The 16746-nt window shown below is 30.5% G+C and overlaps 1 protein-coding gene across 2 annotated transcripts; it reads left to right on the top strand.

Annotated features, from left to right (window-relative positions):
- LOC130640819 (uncharacterized) lies at positions 1 to 15485 on the top strand. 2 transcript variants are annotated; one of them, XM_057447381.1, is made up of 27 exons: positions 1 to 514; positions 610 to 695; positions 1024 to 1258; positions 1598 to 1720; positions 2111 to 2217; positions 2974 to 3048; positions 3251 to 3304; positions 3885 to 4006; positions 4277 to 4380; positions 4467 to 4624; positions 4873 to 4979; positions 5235 to 5318; positions 5441 to 5551; positions 5704 to 5851; positions 6134 to 6183; positions 6400 to 6448; positions 6538 to 6600; positions 7185 to 7504; positions 7762 to 7843; positions 8275 to 8475; positions 8764 to 8871; positions 11211 to 11247; positions 11526 to 11643; positions 11852 to 11969; positions 12283 to 12321; positions 13168 to 13253; positions 14163 to 15485. In XM_057447381.1, exons 1-27 carry the CDS (start codon positions 183 to 185, stop codon positions 14202 to 14204), a joined length of 3159 nt encoding a protein of 1052 aa, XP_057303364.1. In that variant the 5' UTR covers positions 1 to 182; the 3' UTR covers positions 14205 to 15485. The 2 variants fall into 2 exon arrangements, with proteins under 2 accessions (XP_057303364.1, XP_057303365.1); XM_057447382.1 differs by lacking the exon at positions 14163 to 15485 and adding an exon at positions 13481 to 13524.
- The last annotated feature ends 1261 nt before the right edge of the window (positions 15486 to 16746 follow it).

Below are 16746 nucleotides of genomic sequence, written 5' to 3'. Positions count from 1 at the left end.
TTCATAATTTATGCTTTTCTTTAGGCTAAGAAAGCAAAAAGAGCATATTATTTGGATGCTGGAAGTGTATTTCTATTTTCTTACAACTCCTGATGAATCCTATCCAAAATTGCCAAAAGCGCGATGCTTATACAGTTAATTGTCTATGACACAAACCTGGTAAAAAACAATTTCTATAAAACATGGATACGAAAACAAAGAAATCTATGAACACAGAGGAAGAGAAAACAATTGATGTTGATGATAAAATTGTTAAAAAGTATGCAGAAAAAGAGCTCTACAGGTTGACAGTAACCATATGCATTCTTATTGTGATTTCGTATGTATTAGGCTACTTTCAAACATCATGTCTTGTGCCAATCGTTCTCTGTGGTTATGCCTTATGGGTATGGAAAATAAAAACAAATCGCATTCATGATTGGTTTTTCAATGAACACGAAATGAGAGAGCATCGGAGAAGAGCTTTAAATCAATCTGAAACAGTTGAATGGCTAAACTATCTTTTGAATCGATGGTAAAGTTTTTTTCTGTATATAGTTTAACAAATTTTTTTATGTTAAATATTTTTTAACCTAAACTAAACTTTTCGCTTTATCGATTTATATTTAGGTGGTACTTTAGCGATCAGACTATTAATGACATTTTAAAGCGTTCGTTAGATCCAGTATTAGAATCTTGCAAGCCAAAGATTATAGGTAATAATTGTTATATATATGCCATAGTTGAAATTCAAGAAATCTATTTCTAGATTTTTTAATCAGGGAGGTAGGTACATGTATAGACAAGTTTCAACCTGACGTGATGTTCTAATAGTGTCAAGAACAATGAACATGTGTACATAGACAGGCAAAATAACAGACTGAACAATCAAATAAATCAAGCTAAAAACAACAACCTGCACTGAAATAATTAAAAGCTGTTTTTAAAAAGAGATAAGAAAAACCATTCTCGGTTCCTTTTCAATAATTTATTTCTGTTTGTAACTTGTAAATAAAAAAAAAATGTTTTTCAATTTCATTATAGATAACATTGAACTTGCCAAGTTCACATTGGGTCATCGTACACCTTATCTGAAATACCTACGCGTCTTTGACATGTCAGATGATTTAAGAAAGCTCCTAGCATCTGAAGTGACTTATCGTAATCCACCAAAAGACCTTCCTGTCAGGCCAAAGTATCAAGTTGTACTAGAAGCTGATATGGGCCTCGATGCTCCAGAGTCACAGATGATCATTCAGCTAAAGCTAAATAGTAGAATGTATGTATTTTGAAAGCAGCCTTTCTAATTTCAGTTGGAAAGCATTTAACAACTGTTGTTGTAGGTTCAGATGAGCCCCTTGTAATTTTAAGTTTGCATTTGCACTTTTACAATATTTTTAAAATGAAGAATATACATGAGAAACATAAAAAAAAAATACTTTAATTCTGCTAAAGCTACACAGTTTTTAGTTCTGAAGCTTTACCCCATCTGCCGAATTCTGCTAGGTCTAAGAAACTTCAAAATTATAAAAACCTTTTTAATTTTTTTTTCATGTTCCAGTAATCCTAACCTAGCAATGACAAAAATTCATATCGGTTAATCCTCTTTTTTTCTTAGGGGGGACACTGATGTTGTGATTGAGAAGTTTAAGATTCGTGGACAGATACAACTTGTCCTCATGTTTAATCAAAATATACCATTCCCACATTTGGCAGCATTTTCAATCAGCTTTTTAAGTCCGTAAGTATTTCATTTAAAGGAAATGTTAAAAGTTATCTGCAAATATAAAACCAAAAATTTCTACTTTTTCTTCTTCTAAAGCTAGAAGAATGAGCAAAGGCTTAATTGTTGCGAATATCTTTTAACTAAGTTTAAACGTGGTCACATAGAGCTCTTCTACACAGCTCAAACATTGCCCCATGTTGTTATAAAATTGTTTGTTTTTACAAAGAATCTGCAATAGTGGTGTATTATCTTACATTCTGAAATTTTATGTTTAGTACAAGTAGGTTCACTCTGCAAAAAACATTTAAGTGACTTGCAAATTGTAATCGGATAATCCAAATCGTGACATAATTTGTTTTTTTTAATTGATAATTTAATATAATTCACAAAATATATTTTATTTAGACCAAAAGTTGATTTTGAGATTCGTTTGTTAAAAAAAATTCAGTTGATGGAGTTTCCTCTCATTCGTGAATGGATTGCAGAACTTGTTAATGATTCTTTAAAAATAAGTAAGTTTACGATACTTACTTATTTATATGTATTTATGATTACCTTTTAACCGGAAATTAACTTCATAATAAAAGAGCTGAAAAAATGCATTTAGTTTATTTTATAGAGTTATTTTTAATGGTTAATTAATCCAGAACTAATGAATCATGTTGTTTTCGCACATTAATGTCGGTAACTTTCTATGAATTTCTTCTTAGTACTGTAGAAACTACTGTAGATTCCTTTTTATTCACTTAAGGCACATTTACTTTTCTCAATCCTTGCAGACAAATTTTTTTATCTTCTTGCCAAACGATTTTCGATGTTGTCTGTGAGTGCTTTACTTTTTCTTACTTTTTCTTACTTTTTCGTATCATGTTTTGCATTAGAGGATAGTTAAGGAAAAACGTTATTTTTAAAGCCTAGTCATATAGCTGACAACTAAAGCATCAAATTAAATAAATTGTTATGTCAAACTATATCTCAGATTTACTTGCATGTTTAACTGAAATATAATTTTTAATGAATTTCAAAGTTTTTATCAACATTGTGCAGATGTTGTGGTTTAATATAGCTGTTCTTGCTGTTAATTCCATTTGGCAAATTATTTGTTTTTCAAGCACGAAGATGTCTTATTATTATTACTTTGATTAAGTTGTCAACTCTTTTTTCTGAACACCCTGGCGTGACACACTCTCTTATTTAATGGAGAATGTATGTTGTATTAGTTATTATAAGTATTTGAATTAATTACTATTTGATAATTCTTTTTCTAGGTCTTGTTGATCCTGGTCACGTCACTGTTCCTCTATGCAATGACCCTGAGTTGATGGGAAGGCAAAGTGGATATGGTATGTTAGAATGTTTTTAAATAATTTATATAACTATATAATTTTTAATTCAAAAGTCTTAATCATATACTTTGATGTGATAAAGGGTCTGCATGGGCTTAAAAAGTTAACAAACATAGGAAAGTTTGTTACTCTGTGAGGATTCCCCATCGTAGTGGAAAAATGTGAGGTCACATAACCAACATGAAACTTTTATCTTTAGCTGCTGGTGTTTTGACAATAACATTAAAGGGAGGAATGCATGGAAAAGCTACTTGTGAGTATCCATATATAAAAAAAGATATCTCTACTGTACAGAGCTTTAAAAACCCTGATCAAAATAATGTATAGGGTTATGCTTTTTCAATAAAAGGAGATGTTGGTGTTAAAAATTTATTGGCCACAAACTGGTTTGCCCCCCCAAATAGATGTTTTCAGTGTTGATCTCAGGTAGTCTTGAGTTAGTCGGGGATAACAACACTTAAATTAAAAACTTCAATTAAATTAAAAATTCTAGAGCTAGGATATTCAGCCTCTTTTTTACCTGGATATTCAAAATTTTGTTGCCAACGTGATTTTTTTATGCCAGATATAACTTTGATTTACAAAGCCTTGTTTTAGAAATTTACCTGTTGTTCGTTTATGGAAGCATGCATTTATGAAACAAATTATAAATTGCGGACATGAAACAGTTTGCTGAAGTGGTTGTAAACAGCATTTCACTTCAACAGTTTTTTGTAGATGTAAAATAAAATTGAGGTTTAAAACAGCTGGGTATTCTAGATTACATACCAGCTAAGATAGATTAACCTAAATTTTATCAAGTTTTATATTTGTATTGCTTTTTTTATAAATAGCTGATGAGCAGTGGTGTACTGTGACACTTGATAAACAAAAGATTCGAACGAAAGAAATAACTTCAGATGTGCTTTGGCAAGAACAAGTATCATTAGTTGTTCGAAGTCTTCAGTTTGATAAGGTTAGCAATGATGCGTATGAAAATTATACACTGTTCAGAGCTCTTGCATTTAAAGCACCTGACTATCTGCGAAATTTGTTTTGGATATATATCTCTCTGCTCTGATTTTAATTGTTGATAATATTCTGCGGTAGGCAATTTTTTTGCACAAATTATTTGAAATTGGAATTACTCATTTTATTTACCTACAGGCCTTTTCTTTATCACTGTTATCTGAGTATAAAGACATTGGCATTATTAACTTCTTAATTTAAGAACCTTCAATTTTAGTTGCGAATTAAAATCAAAGGTAAAAGACGATTTGGTCCAAATTATACCGTGGTGGAATATGTTTTACCACTAGTCCGAATGAATCTAGAACAAAACAGTGAACAGTAAGTGAAAAACCCAACCTGCATGACAGTTGCTTTTAGACTGTATCGTAAAATGTTCTCACTTTTTATTCACTGTGATTTTTTAGAAAGTTGGACCTGCAAGATGACAATATTGAAGGATCCACCTTGCAATTGTTGTTGAACTATTCAGAACTTCCTTTACTCGATGTTTCAAATGAAACAGATGAAGAAACATTTCATGCACAATACCTTGAGAAAAACGCACAAGAAGAACCAGATGAGTGTATGTGTGGTTTGTATAGTGCTTGCAAATAAAAGTGAAAATCTTCAGACTTAATGGAAGTAGTGGGTGTATTCGTCCCCTGGGATAACTTTTACTAATTCTATGTGAACATAGCTACAAAGTTATGTATACAATAAGGCTTATGTTATCTGTGTTAAACTTAGTGTATTGTCAATGGTTTATTGTAAGTCTAAGGCTCAATTCTTACTGGTGGTTTCTTAATCTTGATTGTATTTTCATTTTATTAGTATGTGGTATGTTATATGTCCGTGTGCACAAAGGTATTAATTTAATCCCAATGGATAGTAGCGGTACAAGTGATCCATATGTGATGATATTTTCAAACAAAGAACTGGTAAGTTATTTATCATTTTTGCTATACATAAGATGCATAATGTTTTGTTAAATCATTTTTTGACACTCTTCTTGCTTTGAAAATGTTGACTGTGCTTGGCCTACATTACAATTATTAGACCATATTCATAAATCGTGCGTATTTTGCACTTTTTATCAGCCATTTAGAATTAACTATTTATTTACCTTTTTTGGTGATGGCCTGCGGGTAAATTTATTGTCTAAAAATTGCATATATCAATTTTGTTTGTTTTAGGTTCAAGTTGGACAAGTAGTTGAGGAAAGTTTGAATCCAGAGTGGGATACCATGATTGAATTTTTTACACTGGATTACACCCAAGTAAGCTTCTAAAGATACTTAAAATGCTAAAAAGAAAATTATTTACCAGTTTTGGTTATGGCGTATGTCTTTACACCACAACTTTTTCTGGGACATTGTTAATAATTATTTTAATATTCCAGACAACATTATCATTCATTGTCCATGACAGAAATCCAATGGTTTTACCCAATGTACTATTGGCTGATGATAATGATGATTTTATGGGCTCCTGTAATTTTCCCTTATCCAAGGTAGGATATCATTTCACCTAGTGTTATATATACTGTTAACCGTATTAGAAATTTAGTGCAAATTTCCAGACTTTCAATTTTTTAGCCAGATTGGTGTACATGTTAACTGTGTTAGAAATTTAGTGCAAATTTCCAGACTTTCAATTTTTTAGCCGGATTGGTGTACATTTAAAAAAGAATTGGATCTATTTTTCAAATTTAAAGGTGATTTGAAGAAAGGGAGACAAGAATGCTTGAAAAAAGTGGGCAAAATAGTTGTGTCAGTGATCTTCAGACCAATCTCGTCAATTAAAGCATCTGGTATGTCATGTTTTCGTTTTGAAATTCACGTTTTGAAAAAAGTAAATTGATTGGATCTGTTTTTCTTTTATTCTGACCTTTGTTAAGTGACTAATTTACTACTGAAAAGATTTGTCTTAATAGAACAAGCTGTTAGAGCAGCTGCTATTGCCTAGAAAATATTACTTCTAAAATTATTACGAGTGGAAATCTATGATTCAAAAAATGAAAAATGTTGATGCAAAATTTCCATATTAGTGGCAATTTTCATTAATGTTTAAATCATTTTTTATTTTAATTTAGTGCGACCGACCATAAACCAAGGTATGAATGAAGGAGAACCACTGCACCAGGTAAAATGTTTGACACATTATTAATTTTGTATTCAATGTATTTCTTGATAAAATTCTACATTTTCTTTGTTTGGCTGTTAAGATTGTCCAAATACAGGTTTTTATACACATCGTCAGTGTAAATAGTGTTCCTTGCCAATGAATAGAACACCTGGGACATGCACCCTTGCGCTCGATTCTGTACTTTATTATTGCTATTCTGTGTTTTTTGTTTAGAAACGAAACAAGATAGATTCGGTAACCATGGAGGCTATATTACAATCAGGTAATTGCCGAGACTTATAAAGAAAGGATATGTTGGAAACATGTTATTTTTTTGCAGTCATACCTTTCCTCCATTGTATTTTTTTGTAGAAAGAGGAAGCCTGACTATCTGCATTCTTCGTGCAAGAAATCTTGTTGCCTGCGATTTGAATGGTAAGGGAATATCAAACTCTAGTTTCATTTGCTGGCATTTTTCTTTAGCTTAAGAGAAATCACTTTTTTTTCCTCAATCAGGAAAATCAAAAATTACCAAGGCATAGGTTGAATATAGCGAAGAACTATTAGTCTATTTTGGTGTCTCTGTCCCAAATTTGACAAAGATGTTTATTTGTGTTTGCAGTTTATCACAATTATTACGCGGAAGTTCAAAACTATTTCAATCAGGTCCCTTTATCAATCATTTCACTGGGGAAAACGGCAAACACCCAGTTAATTACGTTGCTCTCCGTTAAATCAAATTGTTCTATCATTTTTAGGTGCTTCTTACATTTGCCATGATTTTGACTTTTCTTTTGTCCTTGTGTTTAAGGGAAGCATGCCTAACAGTGGCTTAAAAAGACTTAAAAAGGACAAAGATTTGGGAAACAGTTGGACATAAAATTGACCTGTTCTTAGCACATGTATAGTGACGTCACTGCGATAAGCACTGTTATTGAATGTCCTTGAACAGACATTTTCTTCATTAAAACTGAATACAAATAAGGTTTTAATAGTTATCTTTACATTTCTGCTTACAGGAAGGAGCGATCCATTTGTTATCGTGCGTGTTGGAGATGCGAAACAAGAAAAATATAAAACGAAAATAGTATATCGAACTTTAAACCCTGTCTGGAACGAGCAAGTCACTTTAGCCATGCCACAGAAACATCAGCGAATATCCATCGAGGTCTGGGACAAGGATCCTTTTCGTCAAGAGAAAATGGGCGTGGTTAGATTTCATTTTGATGACTTGATCAGTCTTGGTGAAGGTGGGCTTACCGACAAGCATTGGTTTGATTTGGAACAAGCCAAGTCTGGTGAATTGCAGTTGGCTTTTAAAACTGTCCTACCAGATGAGGTATCTGTATTTGGTCTTTGAATTACAACTTTAACAGAAAACGTGTACCAGAACAGAAAAAGTAAATTTAGCCTTTAAAATCATTACAAGAATATAATATAATACATTACGTGCCGTCTAATGTCAAGCAAAGGTCATCTTCAGTCACTTGTGTCCTTTTTATGTCACTGTTGTATTTTGAATAACTTTAGCTCTGCGGTTAGGGACGAAACTTGTGTGTTTTCTGTGGTTACCGTTGTTTTTTGTTGTTGTTGCAGGATAAGAGCCAAGGTTTACAAGTTGTTACAGAGGGTGGAGAGCTGGTCAATTCATTTTCTTATGGTAGTGATAATAGCGAAGGTATGTGTAAGCATTATGAAATTGTTTTGGTATCTATAAAAAATCTTGTGCGCATTTTCAAATCTTAAAATGATTAGCCTCAAATCTCCTAACACTGTTTATACCGACTCCATTTTCCTTTAAAAATTAAGTTTTTGCTGTTCCGTTTTATCTTACAGAAAATTGAGCATTATCTTGTAATAGAACTGATAAATGATACGTATTACCTCTATTTGAAATCAACAGCCTCTCTGTTATTCGAACAAGGAAAGGCTTGCTTATTATTTTTCCACTTTTTAGTTTTTTCTACTTTCTAAGATTCTTTGAATCTCCTAAAATTATAAATTTTTAAATATGTAGCCACCCTTTGCAAAGATGGCTCCCGAAAAATTATTAAGGTTAAAAAATGTATAAATGTATTTTAATCATGTTTATTTTTTATTTTTTTTAAGAATATTTGGTCCTAAATGAAAGTCCTGTTGACACTATTGACAAAAGAAATAAAAAATCAAGTGTCGGAAATAGAAACAAGTTGTTGAAAACACAGTCAATGCAAGTCGATCATGCATCACTATCGCCGGAATATCAACCGCCGCAAAAATCAAAATCCGTAGATTTAGCTTCACTAAGCGAAGAAAACGAAGAATTGGCAGGTGAAGCGATATTTAATTTGTTATGGTCTGGTTTAGTTCTTGTTGCAACAATAACTTATTGGCTCCAAGATTTTGCTTTAGCTCAGGATAAATTATTCTGTCTGATTCTGTCTACACAATCTCTCGAGTAACGGAGAAATGGAAAATTAAAAAATGTATGGAGGATTATTAATAGCCTACAGGATGGGTGAAAAAAAATATCATTTTGGGTTTGTAAATAAAAAAGTATGTGGGGGAGGTAATCGGTGCTCTGGGGTACTTATACTTTGTATGCAACTTATTTTTCAGTAAGTACGGAACAAGCAGATGATCATGTAGACTTCTCTGGTGAACCGTCCAAATATTTTGGAATCAATGGAAAAATCATTGAAGTAACTGGCTTGTACGTACACGAAGGTATTTTCTCATTCTTTTTATTTCATTGATGAAGAGATTCTGAGCATATTCTCACAGTAAAGAACTGGATCCGCTTTACTTGCTTTTAGCGTGTATTATTTGTTTGTGCGAACCGACTGGACAAGCAGTTTTAATCTCGCAAAAACAAGCAAATATTTTCTAAGATTCTCTATCTATATACAATTTTAAAAAAGGATAACGGTTCCAGATACTAGGTCAAAATCATAAAATATCATGAAATTTCTAACCAAGTTTATTATTGTTTTATTTTTCGATATAAAAACTGATTGATATTTTTATCCAGGTTCCCTGTTGTTAATTTTGAGTTGGCTTCACCGCTTAGAGAGTCACCTTTTTCTCCATAATTCTAAATTTGTGTTGGAAATTGTTATCTTCGATTAGCTCTGAAGCATAAAATAGCATATAATCTAAGTATAAAATAGCATATAATCTAAGTATAAAATATCATATAATCTAAGTATAAAATAGCATATAATCTAAGTATAAAATAGCATATAATCTAAGTATAAAATATCCTATAATCTAAGTATAAAATATCATACAATCTAAGTATAAAATACCATATAATCTAAGTATAAAATATCATATAATCTAAGTATAAAATAGCATATAATCTAAGTATAAAATATCATATAATCTAAGTATAAAATATCATACAATCTAAGTATAAAATAGCATATAATCTAAGTATAAAATAGCATATAATCTAAGTATATAATATCATATAATCCAAGTATAAAATATCATACAATCTAAGTATAAAATAGCATGTAATCTAAGTATATAATATCATCTAATCCAAGTATAAAATATCATACAATCTAAGTATAAAATATCATACAATCTAAGTATAAAATATCATATAATCTAAGTATAAAATAGCATATAATCTAAGTATAAAATATCATACAATCTAAGTATAAAATATCATATAATCTAAGTATAAAATATCATATAATCTAAGTATAAAATACCATATAATCTAAGTATAAAATATCATATAATCTAAGTATAAAATAGCATATAATCTAAGTATAAAATATCATATAATCTAAGTATAAAATATCATACAATCTAAGTATAAAATAGCATATAATCTAAGTATAAAATAGCATATAATCTAAGTATATAATATCATATAATCCAAGTATAAAATATCATACAATCTAAGTATAAAATAGCATGTAATCTAAGTATATAATATCATCTAATCCAAGTATAAAATATCATACAATCTAAGTATAAAATATCATACAATCTAAGTATAAAATATCATATAATCTAAGTATAAAATAGCATATAATCTAAGTATAAAATATCATATAATCTAAGTATAAAATATCATATAATCTAAGTATAAAATATCATATAATCTAAGTATAAAATACCATATAATCTAAGTATAAAATATCATATAATCTAAGTATAAAATAGCATATAATCTAAGTATAAAATATCATATAATCTAAGTATAAAATATCATATAATCTAAGTATAAAATAGCATATAATCTAAGTATAAAATACCATATAATCTAAGTATAAAATATCATATAATCTAAGTATAAAATAGCATATAATCTAAGTATAAAATATCATATAATCTAAGTATAAAATATCATACAATCTAAGTATAAAATAGCATATAATCTAAGTATAAAATAGCATATAATCTAAGTATATAATATCATATAATCCAAGTATAAAATATCATACAATCTAAGTATAAAATAGCATGTAATCTAAGTATATAATATCATCTAATCCAAGTATAAAATATCATACAATCTAAGTATAAAATATCATACAATCTAAGTATAAAATATCATATAATCTAAGTATAAAATAGCATATAATCTAAGTATAAAATATCATATAATCTAAGTATAAAATATCATATAATCTAAGTATAAAATATCATATAATCTAAGTATAAAATATCATATAATCTAAGTATAAAATATCATATAATCTAAGTATAAAATATCATAAATTCTAAGTATAAAATATCATATAATCTAAGTATAAAATAGCATATAATCATAAATAAGTTGCAATTCTCAAGAATGACAGATTTGTATTTATTACAGAAAGTGCTCGAGTTGAGGACTAAAATCATTTTTCCAAAATTTAGGTTTCTACTCAAAGTCTCATATATTTATAATGATCACAAGAGTCAGTCTTATTAAACATTCATATTATTTTTATTGTGGTTATTTTTAATTGATGTTATAAACAAAAATTTTACTTATAGGTGAATATTTATCATAGTACATCCGTATTTCATTCTCAACAGAAATTTTACTTTCTATTTTTTAGACATTGATGAAGTATACGTCAAAGTAAAATTAGATCGGTATAATTCTTTATTTTTCTGTAAAAACTTTCTGTGGTTATTCGATAACACCACACTACATTTCTGTACCTTCCTCGAAAAAACGTTGTAGTATGAATTACAATGCTGATTTAAAATAAGGTGTTATCTAAGGGCGGTTTCTGTAATGCTTGATTCGAACCAAATCTATCATAAACAATTGAAAATTGCCCTTCCCTCACCACCACCACCGTTGAAACTCAAAGCACCATTCCCTGTTAATGTAGGATCTGTTTAAACTTCTTTATTACCTTTTTTAGGCATGCAAAATTTGAGCAACCAGCAAGGAGAAGCATATTGAATCGAAGCGATCGAATGTTATGTCGAACTACAAATTTAAAAGTTGGGAAAAAAATAATCGTCGACGAATCTTTTCAGGTTTGTTGTGTTTACAGTAAAGCTTTGTAATGTCGTTGTGTTGTCGTTTCGTCAGCTGTGTTGTATCAGAGATGTTATTGTTTACGTCGGCGTTGCCATCGTTACATCAGCGTTGCCATCGTTACCTTAGCGATGTTTGCAAGTCGGTGGTATTAAAATCGCATTAGTGATTAATCTTTGCAATTTGTGTCACCATTTTTCTTTGCAGACGAAAAGCGACGTCGGTGTTTCCCCGTGTTTGTACTTAGTGTTGGAAGTCAAAAGCGATAAGAAAGGAAAAGATGTGATTGATTCACGTTCTATGTTACTACGAAACTTCTTCAGAGGTATGTGTGATTCCACGTTCACATCACCGTTTATGTTTGCATAAATCAGGGACGAACTTCATGGATAACTAAAAATGAATGCCTAGCATAGTTTAAATTAGCATTTATCAGTTTTTTCTCGTCGTCGAACTAAGGAAATCCTGTCCCCGTAAATCAAAAAGTTGACAAAAAAGGTTGACGAAAAGATAATAGTTTACTACACTGTTCCAACGTATTATAAATTTGAAACCTATACGACAAAATCATGACATCTTTTCAGCACATTAGAATAGCAGACCCACGTAACTATCTTGACGCTTATTTTCATTTTTAGGACAAAACCCAGTGACAAGGGTTGTTGAATTGGATAACGGTATGACGAATTTCTACGAAATCATAAACAGTTGTTAAAAATACTATTCTGGAGAATGTTCGTTACTTTAAATGATATGAATTAAATTCAGGAAGGATGAATTGGTTTAGAATCATTTGCCAATAAAAATTGACATTTTGGCAATGTCACATGTTACATGTTTTAAAAATGGTCTGCAATAAAATTTATTACCAGGCCATTTTTAATGACTTACTTAATCTTTTTAAAATTCGCCGACTTTTTAAAAATTTTGTCATTATGCCAAATGACATACTGTATCATAATCACTTACTATTAACCTCGATTAAAAGCACACTTGAAGAGGTGCCTGGAGCAGGAATTTACGCCTGTTCTTGGCTCAAAATTTAAAATACGCCCTTCCCTCCTGAATACTGCGACTTAACACTTAATCAAGTTTAGTAGGAAAAATAAAAAAACCCTCCCCTTTCCCTTAAGAAGCGACCAGTCTAGTACCATGCGCTTAATCAAGCCATTATAGTGTGTTTTTTATGAAACAGATTTATAATAATATACCTATACTGTATATTCAAAATCGCAGCTTTATACAAACCTTCCACAAAGTAAATTATTTACTGAAAGACGAACACATCTTTCCACGGTCTAACAGTTTTTTATTTCTCATTTTTACGGGACATTTAGCTTTCGTAACATCACTTGGTAAACACGCCTGTGCTATATTCCGAACCACTGCTTTGAAATTTGCAATAATATTTTCACTGCAAACATCTACCTCTCGTATTTTTATAAAAGGCCTGCAGTAGAAAGTATAAATCATTGAGTTTGTATACGTATGCTATTTTTATTTTGTTTATTTTTTTCGTTTAGGCGGCAAAATGAAACTGATGTTGCATCATGTCGTGGAAGAAGATAATAACAATATATTCCGAAAAAGATTTCGCCGTTTTTCTTCGGTATGAAGGCTTACTAAATTTGCTTGATTTCCTTCTTTGAGGATTAAATTCGTCGGATAAAAATGTTCGTCTGCCAGTAATATTCGTCCGTCACTAATTTTGTCGGTAAAAAAATGTTTCGTTACCTAACAAAAAAATCGTCATTTTTAACCGATGGATTTAATACCGTCGTTATGAATGGTAAGTTTCGGCTGGGTTAGTTGATGGAGTTTTATTTTGTTCTACAGGTTCCAAAGGTATATATTTAGAAAACCAACTAACGCACATACAAGTAAGCCGTCACGTTTTTTTGTTTATGTCGTACCCAGCATGCACATACCTTCATGTAGCATTCACAAAACATCTGGTCCATGCACGGTTTTGTACACATTGCAAGGAGTTTCAGAAATGCTTTAGGGCTTTGTTACTTTTTTCATAATTTGAAGCCTGAAAATGGTTTTTTAGTTGTTTGAGAAATGACTCAAAAGCTTATATTGGACGTCAACCCGACGTTTAGAGTTGACGCCCACCCTCCCTGATCGTCAGAATAAAAAAGATGTAGTAATCGAGATCATCGATCTCTCAAATTAAGCGCACTCGATTATACGCTTTACGACACGTAGACAAATAAATCAATCGTCAACCTATTTAACCGCTCCGACCCTAACTGGCGTTAAACGTTCAATTTTTGATTTGTGAATCGTCCCTTAGCAACTGCAAAACCAATAACCATCACCTCTATATCTTTTGCAACGATCAGAAAATATTTTCGTTGACTCAGAAAATTCATGTTTTGCTTAGAAGTTCTTTTAAAATTTTCTATTGTTTTGATTCTCGGGTGTTCTCAGTGAAAAAAAATTACGGCTTCATTTTTCTCTCCGCCTTAGGTGTAAAGAATGTCCACGGTCTTATTCACATGTTTGTTTTTAGAGAAAAAGCCGTTCGTTAGCCAAAGAGGAGAGTGCACCATAGTCAAAATTTCAACGCTCTCCATCTCTGCACTTGAATGGACTATATCTCTATGCTTCAGCTTACTTCTGTGAGGAATTTCGACATTTTATGTATAGAAGGTTTAATTTATTAGTTCAAATGTCTTGAACAATTCAGTTTTGTTAACGCATTATCTAATCTTTAATATTTTTATAGCATTTTGTTGTTATAAATTTTGCTTACAGAGATCTATCGTACTTTTTCATGCATTGTCACGTGCAGTCTATATTTTCTCAAGTCAGGGGAGTCACCGCAACTGGAAACACCTGGAAATTGAATATGCTTATTGAAAAAGGTCCTTGAAAGTTGGAAACAATTTTAAATAATTTTTCTGCATATGTTTTGGTTAACTTGTTTTTTTTTTACCCATGGGAATTGTAAAGTTTTTTTCTCAATGAAATTTCTGTTTGTTTCGAACCATTTTACTTCTAGGAAAAGGTAAGAAAACTCTGAAAATAAACTTGAAATTCGCTTTTCCAAAATAGGTGAATAATCGGAGGAAAAAATTTGATAATGTAAATGATCCTCAAAAAAACTAGGCGCTAAAATTAGGCGTCTGTGGATATCTACTTTGGAGGGCCAATAATACGAAATAGCAATAAAAAATATTTTAAGAAGTAGGAAAACCATTGTAATTCTTTTGTGTCGCAAGTAACAATGAATGGGCGTTTATCTTGTTTAGGTGATAAATTTGGGCTTTTATCTTATTTAGCTGATAAATTTTGGGGTTGTTTAAAAGGGGCGTTTATTAGGAATTATTTTTTTAATGGGTTTATAAATAAGAGGCGTAAAATCAGTCATTTTAGGGAATCATCAGTTTAGGGAATTTTAAGGTAAAATTTCAACATTTTTAATGAATTTAATTAAAACTGGTCGTACCCTCTCCATCTCATACCTATAAATTTATTTGTTTCTTTTCAACGTAGATTTTTATTAACAAGACTAGCAATAAGCACAAAGATGCATTTTAAAACGTATTTAAAAATTCTAGTAAAATTTCAACATTTTTAATGAATTTAATGACAACTGGTCGTACCCTCTCCAACTCATACTTACAAATATATTTGTTCCTTTACATTGTTCTTCCCTTCAATAATAAATTTTTAGTTCGATTTTATTTTCTATTCTTTTTTTTTTTGCACTCAGATGTTGTTAATACAAGAATTTTTTAGAATAGTTATTTTGTAAGAATAAATTATTTTGTAATTTGTGTTGAATTTATATGTTGTTAATTCTTCGTAAAGAAAAACTAAAAATTTTCTTTATCTTAGTGCAATCCCTGGCTTGTTGCATTGCTAAATTTGTTGTGAGTTGCCGTATGACGAAAACAGTATTTTCCAAAAAAAGTCATTCAATGAAGAAAAAAATTTGGATTTTACATTGCAACATTGCGAAAAATCATTTTGTTTAAGATTAGATGACAACATATCCAAATAGAAAGTTTTTACATTGCTACATTATTACCAAACACTCTGAAAGTAAACCTTATGTAAACACCATTCTCTTCTAATAATTTTTGCAAAAGGTAAACTTCGTTTTTGCAGGTTATGGGTGAATATAATAGCTAATCTTGAGGCTAAGATCTCGGAAACTAGTTTCAGTAAAAAGACGTACAAAATTCTTATAATTAAGTAATGCAAAACGGTATTTATTACTAATAAAAACGTTTGACATTTAATCCATTCAAAACATTTAATAACATGAAAAAGGAGGCCTGAGAGAAAAATAAGCAAAAAACAACAACACAAAAATACTTATGTGAATAGGCTTTGTTTGTTTTATTAGATCATAGTAACAACAACATAAACAACAACAGATAAATACAATAAAATAAAAATGGCAAGATTATGTCAGGATTTTGTATAGGTAAAGACAGCTACTTGAAAGTTAGTTTTCAAGTAGAAATAGAAACAAGTTTACAACACAACAACCTACAAAAACGAAAGAATGAACACTAATTCAGCACAACATTCAATCATAAAATATTTAGCCCTATTAGCCTAATAACAAGAAAAAGACTTTTTTTTTCAGCAAGCGTTTCTGGCACAAACCTTTAGAATGTAGAATCAAACTTGAAAATACCTTGTAGCTGAAAATACCTTGTAGCTGTCAAGTTATAGTAATTATCGCATAAATGCGATAATTACTATAAATACTTGAAATTTTTAACAAAACAAAATTATTCAAGAACAGATATCTTTAACTACATTATTACACATTTCTATGCCCATCTTCTTCCAAATGTATGTAATTAGCACTATTTCCAGGAATTCTTTTGGTATGATGCTAGAGATTTTAAACCAAAACATCACCTAGTCTTGTCAAAGTCTTCCTCCCAAAACTAGTGTTCTCTTTATTGGCCTTGTGGCATGTGAAAAAATCGTTTGTAAAGTGTCTACTGCCAGAAGTTTTGAATCTACAAAAGTTAACATACAAAGTTATTATGAAGTCAACAAATTGTTATACCTTACACATTTACCAGCTACAAAAAATAACCAGCTGGCCAGCTATTCGGTTTGTGCTG

This window comes from Hydractinia symbiolongicarpus, chromosome 4 (genome assembly GCF_029227915.1).
Source record: "Hydractinia symbiolongicarpus strain clone_291-10 chromosome 4, HSymV2.1, whole genome shotgun sequence".
Taxonomy (NCBI): domain Eukaryota; kingdom Metazoa; phylum Cnidaria; class Hydrozoa; order Anthoathecata; family Hydractiniidae; genus Hydractinia; species Hydractinia symbiolongicarpus.
This window is presented reverse-complemented; position numbering and strand designations above follow the sequence as displayed.